The following is an 8,362-nucleotide window of genomic DNA, read 5'->3' on the forward strand; positions in this document are numbered from 1 at the left end:
TTCATTTTGAGAGATTCAAACTCACCTCGCAATGTCTGAAGATGAATCTTTTTTACTTTATCTGCACCTTTGTGTGTTCGATGGAGAGAGTCCCAAACTTCTTTAGATGTCTTTGCGGAGGCAATGATTTCGAACGTGGCCTCATCAAGGCCTTGGTAGATTATGGATTTTGCCTTGCAATCTTTCTTTCGATCGGCTCGCAAGGTCGTTCTTTGAGCTTCGGGCATAGCTGCTTCGACTTCTTTTGATGGGCTTTCTCTGTACCCATCTTCAACGATGTCCATGACATCTGGAGAACCTAAAAGGGCTCTCATTTGAATCGACCAGTTGTCATAATTCTCTCGGGTCAATTTTGGAATGACCGATTGGATAGTACCGTTAGCCATCGAATTTAATATATAAAAAACAGAGAGATGGGGACTGATTTTGGTAAATCTAATGCCACCAATAAATTCAAAAGATTGAAAAACCTTAGGAACCGGTTTTGGTTTGCAAAGAACCGGTCTAAAAATCACTGAACCGGCTATAGGCAATTCTGGTGAATTTTTAACTAACCGGTTTAACTTAACGGCCGTTTAACGGCGTTAATGATCCCGTTACACCACGTGGCGTTCTCTGCGCGTGCCGCGTGTCGCTTCTGGAAGCGGGTCGGATACGGGTCAAGTCTCGGGCACGGATCCAGGTTTCTGGTCGCTGGGCCGGGTTGCGGGTTGATGTCCGGGTCGGATCTCGCCAATCGGGCGAAGAAGACACGTGCGGGAGCGTGAGGCGTGTGTCACCGGCTGCCGGAGTCTTCGTCGGCGCGTGCGACACGTGGGAAAAACGCTGTCTTCGTGGGAGCGCATGTAGACTCTCCGGGTGTCCTTTTGAGACGTAGTTTCCACCGTTGGAATCGTCTCGAGTCAGATTTCAAAATGATAGGCTCAATTTTGAATTTTGAGCAACTTCAAAACTGAGAAGAAAATTGAATTTCTCCTCTGTTCGCCTCTGTTTGGCGAATTCCGGCGTACCTGGACGCTCTGATACCACTGATGGGTGGAGAGGAACACTCAATCACTGGTTGTGACTGAAACTCAATGAGGATAAATTCAAGAACAATTTATTTCAATCAGAAACAATACACAGAGGAAGCAACTCTCATTTCTTTCTCTCTCACTGGCTTTACACTCTCAACACACCACACTTACAATGCACACACACTCACCTATTTATAGCAATTACAGAAACCAAATAATCAACAATGGCGGGAATTTAAACTTCAACGATTGTGGCTGGTTTGGTAAGGTTGGTGGCCAAATCTTGCTTAACTTCAATGGAGGTGGGCTGCCGGTTGATGAAGCTGCTGCAGTCAAATTTTTGCTGCCACCGTCCCACTGTTCTCAAGTTTAATCTTCAACAGTTTCAAGCGTAATTATTCTCTAAACCATTTGGATACCAAAGCAAAATGAACCATATGATTAATAGGCTCATTCAAATGCTGCAGTTGCAGGTTTTGGGGGATTAGAAAGAAAAATATCAAGAAGTTGTTCAACTGTCTTGAATTCAATTTCCGGGTACAGCGTTGAAGCCTCAATGTCATCTTCCCCTATTGTAAAGTTCATTAGATCACCCTTTATGAACAAACTGTGAAGAATGGACATTGAAATGTTTTGTGGGTGCGGCAGAGCTGCAAAAATACAGATCAAGGAAAGCAAAATCAAAATATAGCTATTAATTTTAAAAGCATAAATAAGCAAGAGACCTTGCAGCAAAATTAACCATACATGATTTTCCTTATACTTGAAGAATAGAGAAGCAACCCAATTTGCTTTTGAAATGGTTAAAAAAATTAAAAAAAAAAAATCTTGCAGATCTCATGTTCAAATTACAAAACAAGTGGAAAGGGTTATGGAATGGAAACAAGTAAACTTCATATGTGCACTCAGGGTTGGTGATCCTCCAATGAATAAGAAAAAAAAAGAACTATATCCATTCTAAAGATATGTAAAAGAAGTTATATGACTGTGATTTCTTACTCTCGCTAAGCTTTATAATATCTTCTTCTGGAACATAAACTTTCTTGAAAGTTTGAGAGGTCTTCTTCTCCCATTGAGAGATCAATTCAAGTTGGGAGACAATGTTTTCTGGTGGCCGGAAGATGACTACACGATTGCAAGTTCTTGGGTCATTTGCCACTTTAACTGTGTATGTGCCAATATCTTCTTCGAAATTTAACACAGCTGACAAAATAGTTTACAATTATTGAAGCATAAAAATCTAGTTCAGTATTTATATATATGAAAAATGTAATCAAAGCAGATTGGCTTTTGATTAGAATTTATGGCTTTAATATCGGAGGTCTAACCTCTTAAGACCTTAGGAAATGACGTGAAAAGTATACTTTGAATCTTAGTTAGGGGTAGGAAAGATGGGAAATTAGCTTGACTACTTTACATTTGGTAGCCCTGGTCTAATGGATACCCAGTCACACATACACACTAGAATCTATTCGTAGAATTATTTTAAATAAATTGATAATATGTAAACATGGTTGAGTTTATAAATTAAAATAGGAATATTTAAAGTTATTTATAAGAATTTATAGTTTCTTTCACACAAAATAGATATAATATGAGTCTAAGAAAACAATCACTTTACATAAAAATAAGGGTATGGTTGCGCACGTTGTGACGACAGTCCCCTTATCTTGACAAAATGGGAAATCTTGTGACCCGAGGGAGATAAAACAAATAGAAGACCAACTTAAATCTTAATGTATGGGCAAATATAGGAATAAAAACATGTCAAATAAAATTATACAGTATTATATCCTAATATTTATCATATGATAGATACAAAAACCTAATTTTTTTATGACACCACGTAAGAAAATAAATGTTTTAAAAGAAAATGCATCCATTCTTTTTTATATCGTAAACTTCTCAATATATATATATAACTTTGTTCTTTTAAAATGTCAATATACGTTTATCAAAAAATGATTTACACTATCTGTACTTTCATATACGTAGTATATATTTGATTAAATTTTATTATTTTAGTACTATTTTATCATAAAAATATTTACCCACAAAATAATTTACACTATACCCAGTATATATGTGAATAAAACTATATATACCCTTGGCTTGACCATTGCCATAGACAACAATATCCTCTGTTGGTTGGTGTGGATGGAGCAAGAGATTCACAAAGTATGCACCAAAACCATTTGCAGACACAAATGTGTAAGGGATTCCTGCTGCTTCTGTGGCCCTCCTAATTTTCTTCTTCTCGTCCAAGAAAGTCTGGAATGGGGGTAGAACAGTCACCTTGTCTTCTTCACATCCAAAATCTGATGGGAGGAACCTCTGAAAAAATTGAATGAAGAAAATGATGTAAAGAAAGCAAAGTTCTGTTAATAAAGTACAAACAAATCTTTCTAGACCCATGAGAATACTTATGTTGATTTAGATTTTCTGAATTCTTTCTTGCTAGTATATAAACATTCCATTCTATTCATAAGGAGTATGTAATTTTGTATTACCATCTTGCTTGTTGCATTTGATTAAATTAGTAAAAATCTTGTTCCAAATTTACATTACCATATGGAATGTTAATGAATATGCTAAAGGGAGGGCACTTGTTCCTTCATATGCTAACAAAGACAAAGACTAAGACTAAAACTAAGAGGGCATTTGGTAAAATAAAGTTTTGAATTAAAATTTTAACCGGTTTCTGAATCTAAAATCTAAATAATTTTAACTATTTAGTATCCAATATTTGAATATGTGTTGTTCTCAATTTTAAGCTTATCAATTGTTACGATTGGAAGAGAGACATCTGAATCAGATTCAGACATATTGTTTGCATGTCTAATACTGTCAAACGAATTTTAAGAAAATTTAAAACTACCAAATGGTCTGATGTTTAATCGGATCATTTATTTAGTGAATTGGTTTAGACGTAACCTATATTTAAAGGTCATTCAAATCAAACAAACGCCCCCTAAGTGCATATAGGTACATTATCACCTATGTACTTCTTCTATTCCTTCTAAAAAAAACATGTCAAAAATGAGATAAAATAATTACTCTTGTATTTAGTTTAGTCTAATTTTAATTATTTTTAAATTTATTAGAAGTTCGTATGTAACAAGAAGTAATCTATCTCCTATCTACACCAATGCAAAAGGGGAGTCTTAGGCACCTCAACAAAATAATGGTAAAGTCGTTACGACGTCATGAATTCGAGGCATGAAAATAATTTATTATAAAAATTCAATATAAGGTTGTGTACTATAGACTTATTATGGTTCATCCCTTTCTTGGACTGTGCAAGCTGCGCTTTTTAGTGAGTGAATATATATGTGTGTGTGTGTTTTAAGTGAGAAGGGGAGCTGTACCTCAATGTTACCAGCAGCTTTAATGGCGTCAATGATTTGAAGTTGGTCCAAAACCTGAGGGTATGCAACTGCAGAGATCACCACATCTACTTGTCTTATTGCCCATACAAGCTTCTCATAATCCTTCAGTTCTCCCTACAATTAAAACATTCACATACAAACGCACCAAAACATATAGATATGTATATTCAACAGTACATAATAAAATTCTATCTTGTTAATTAAAAAAGAATAATAGGAAACGAACTCATTGATTTACCTTATTTAATTTGTCCTTGTTTTCGGACCAATCACTTTCTTTTCTCAATCATAAACACCAAATTTTCAGTAAAATTACTTTTGTCCACATTCAAAAAAAAACTAGGTAAAAGTTAAGTTCTTGAAATAAAAATAGTATAGGGTAAAAGTGTGCTCCCTACTAACATGTCCGAGAAGATAAGGGGTTGGGCATAGGCACCCTATATACTTCTCGAGATACTCTCTCGTGGTGAAAATTTCGAGAAGATTAGAGACTTTTACATGCATAATTTATAGCTTAAAAAACACATAGGTGCATGCACAAACGAGAGAGAGAGAGAGAGAGAGAGAGAGAGAGAGAGAGAGACATGAAAGATGGTGACACCCATGGAGAGGAAGTCACGGCGGAGGTCTAACTTGGAGGGGGTGGTCTGGGGGGAGATGGGGCGGGAGTAGACGAAGGTGGGATGACCCATGGAGACGCTGGCCTTCACCATGTAGCTCCCAATGTACCCTGTTCCCCCAAATATCAGAATCCTACTCTTACTCCTGCTTCCTTCTTCTTCCCTGCCATTGCTCCCCATTGCTTATTTCCCTTTTGTTAATATGTGCTAGCTCCCTCTATTGGTATTTATAGCACCAACAGAACAGCTAGCCCAGTGAAATAGTTAGCCACTTAGCCGGGCATCGTTAACTATCGCTCAAGCATTAAATTGAAAGCTCTCCCTCACGGAATCGCAATGTCTTGCAAATGTGTCGCACGTGGATATTTTAACAAACAAAAAAGGAGACACATCACGTGCAAGCTGGCAGATTTGAGCTGTGGCTGCAAGCCAAGGAGGTGGGTGGGGTTTGGCATAGTTGATAAGTGTTAAAAAATATGTTTATTTTTATTTATTTATTGTGACTTTTATCACAGCCGTTAAATCGTCTCTAAATCTAACGGTTGTGTGATATCATATATATATATATATATATATGTGTGTGTGTGTGTGTGTGTGTGTGTGTGTTTGTAAGTCATGAGAAAATATAAGGATTACTTGTCATTTTGTGCAAGTAGAGTTAGAGGGGGTTCTCTCTAGGAAGAACTTTCCTTCAACGGGTTGAATGTGAAGGGGTGTACAGGGGATTTGGGATTGGGGAGAGATTGATCAGATTTTGTATTGTCATCGTTTCATAGTGGATTTTTCTCCAGATGCATGCTCTGTAAACGTAAGCAACCTTATTGAACCACATAAAATTCCTCGTCTCCATTTTTCTGTGAATATTCTTTGTGTGATTTATTTTGTTGATCGGAAGATTAAAATCGCTACGTGTCAACAAGTGGTATTAGAGCACGGTTTCGATTCTGTGCAGATCTGATAGATCAGATCAGATCGAAAGAATTTTTTTTTTTGGATCTGAAGTTTTTCCGCGGGAGTACCCAATATCAGAGCGGTTCGTTCAGATCAGATTGAGGTACGCGAAGATTCATATCAAGTGCCGAAAATTTATTTCAGTTCGTTCAGATTGAATTGAGGTATGTGAAGATTCAGATCAGGTGCCGATAAATTATTCTGGTTCGTTCATACCGGATTAAGATACGTGAAGATTCATATCAGGTTCCAGAAAGTTATTCAGGAATTTTTCAATTGAAGGAGGTTCATTTTTCAATTGAAGGTGTGAAAAGAAAAAATAAATCGCGAATGAAGAACATGATGAACAGTGCCAAAATTGGGTGACTGACCTGGATTCAGGTTTAGGTCGGGTCGGAGCGCGAGTCAAGGTGCGGATCCTCCCCATGGAGCATTAACGTCACATTGACGCAAAAGCTGATGCAAGCGCCATTGATAACATCATCCTGACAGGTGCTGACGTCACTGCTGACGTCGGAGGAGAGAAGAAAAAAGAAATTTTCTTTAATGGCAAGTACTTTGACGTCCAAGTTTGAGGTGGAGTCCTTTAATGGGAAAAATAATTTCAGTATGTGCCAGAGCATTGTGAAGGATGTGTTGGTCCAACAGGGACTAATTAAGGCACTGTATGGGAAAGACAAAAAGCTAGAGACCATGTCAGATGATCAGTGGGAGGAACTGGAAATGAAAGCGGTAAGTACCATTCGCTTAAGTTTAGCTCCAAAAATTAAAAAGAGTGTGTTAAATGAAACATCACCAGCTGAGCTTTGGAAAAAATTAGAGAATATTTATATGTCCAAGTCTCTAGTTAATAGATTGTATTTGAAGAAACAATTGTATTAGTTGAGGATGACTGAGGGCACAGAAGTCAAAGACCATCTCAATTATTTCAATAAGATAATCACGCAGTTACTGAGTATTAAGGTAAAAATTAAGGAGGAAGATAAAACACTAATTTTGTTGTATTCACTTCCCAATTCACTTGATACTTTGAAAACCATACTACTACTAGGTAAGGAGACTCTTACAGTTGCTGAGGTGACTACTGTCATTCAAGAGAGTGAGAATTTTCACAAACCAGTTCATCCAAGACATAAAGAAGGGTTGGTGGCTAAGGGTGAGTCTAGCCAACAGTGGGGCAGGAGTTCTAGCAGGGATAATTGGAATCGAGAGAAATTTCGATCCAAGTCCAAGGGTAAGAGTGGGAACTGGAGGAGTGGTTGTTTTTATTGTGGGAAAGAAGGGCATATGAAGAAGGATTGTCTAAGGAGGAAAAGAGATCTAAAGGAAAAAAATAGGAAGAAGATTAAGCAGGCTACTTTAGTGGAGAGCAGTTCATCAATTTTTGATTGGGATCTTTTGGCTGTTACTACAGGTTTAGTTACTTAGTCGATACCTGGACTTTGGATTCGGTGTGCTCTTATCATATGTGTCCATACAGGGATCGATTTGACTCCTATGAACCAATCTCTAGAGGGATGGTGTTGATGGGTAATGATGCTTCTTGTGGTATTCTTGGTATTGGAACGGTTAGAATCAGTATGTTTGATGGTGCAGTTAGAACCATCAGGGATGTGAGGCATGTTCTAGATTTGAAAAAGAATCTAGTTTCCTTGGGCTCTTTGGACAGTAATGGTTTCTCTTTTTTAGTTAGGGATGGTGTGCTGAAAGTGGCTAGAGGTTCACTGGTAGTAAAGAAGGGTTATCTGAGGAACAATTTGTACACTCTAGTGGGTAGCATAGTGACAAGTGGAGCTGCAGCTAGTACCTCTTCAAATACAGATATAGATGATACTACTTTGTGGCATATGAGGCTGGGTCACTTGAGTGAGCTTGGTTTGCAAGAGCTGCACAGGCAGAACTTATTGGGAGGTAATTCTTGTTGTAAGCTTAAGCTCTGTAAATACTATTTATTTGGTAAGCAGCACAGTGTGAGTTTTAGAATAGGAAAGCATACAAGCAAGGAGGTGTTGGAATACATTCATTCAGATGTATAGGGTCCAGTACAAGTACAGTCTCACAGTGGTACAATTTATTTTGTCTCATTTATTGATGACTTTTCCAGGAAAGTCTGGGTGTATTTTTTGAAGTACAAGAGTGAGGTATTTAGTAAGTTCAGGGAATGAAAAGTTCAGGTAAAGAAGCAAACAGGGAAAAAGGTGAGGTTTTTGATATCTGACAATGGACTGGAGTACAAAAACAATTAATTCATTGACTTCTGTAAGGAAGAGGGGATCACTAGGAATTATACAGTTCCACATGGGCCACAGCAGAATGGGGTGAAATTGGAATAGCTTTCCCAAAAGGGGGGTGAATTGGAATTTTTTTAAAATTTATTCCTCTTTTT

At 37.5% G+C, this 8,362-nt stretch overlaps 1 protein-coding gene across 1 annotated transcript; it reads right to left on the minus strand.

Moving 5' to 3' along the window:
• Nucleotides 1–1,077: 1,077 nt before the first annotated feature.
• On the minus strand, nucleotides 1,078–5,227 carry LOC131161648 (eugenol synthase 1-like). Its single transcript, XM_058117564.1, has 5 exons — nucleotides 4,990–5,227; nucleotides 4,385–4,519; nucleotides 3,122–3,350; nucleotides 2,016–2,219; nucleotides 1,078–1,666 (listed from the first exon to the last, which is right to left on the minus strand). The coding sequence occupies exons 1-5, from the start codon at nucleotides 5,203–5,205 to the stop codon at nucleotides 1,467–1,469; spliced, it is 984 nt and encodes a 327-aa protein (XP_057973547.1). The 5' UTR covers nucleotides 5,206–5,227; the 3' UTR covers nucleotides 1,078–1,466.
• Between the last annotated feature and the right edge of the window lie 3,135 nt (nucleotides 5,228–8,362).

This window comes from Malania oleifera, chromosome 8, assembly GCF_029873635.1.
Source record: "Malania oleifera isolate guangnan ecotype guangnan chromosome 8, ASM2987363v1, whole genome shotgun sequence".
Taxonomy (NCBI): domain Eukaryota; kingdom Viridiplantae; phylum Streptophyta; class Magnoliopsida; order Santalales; family Ximeniaceae; genus Malania; species Malania oleifera.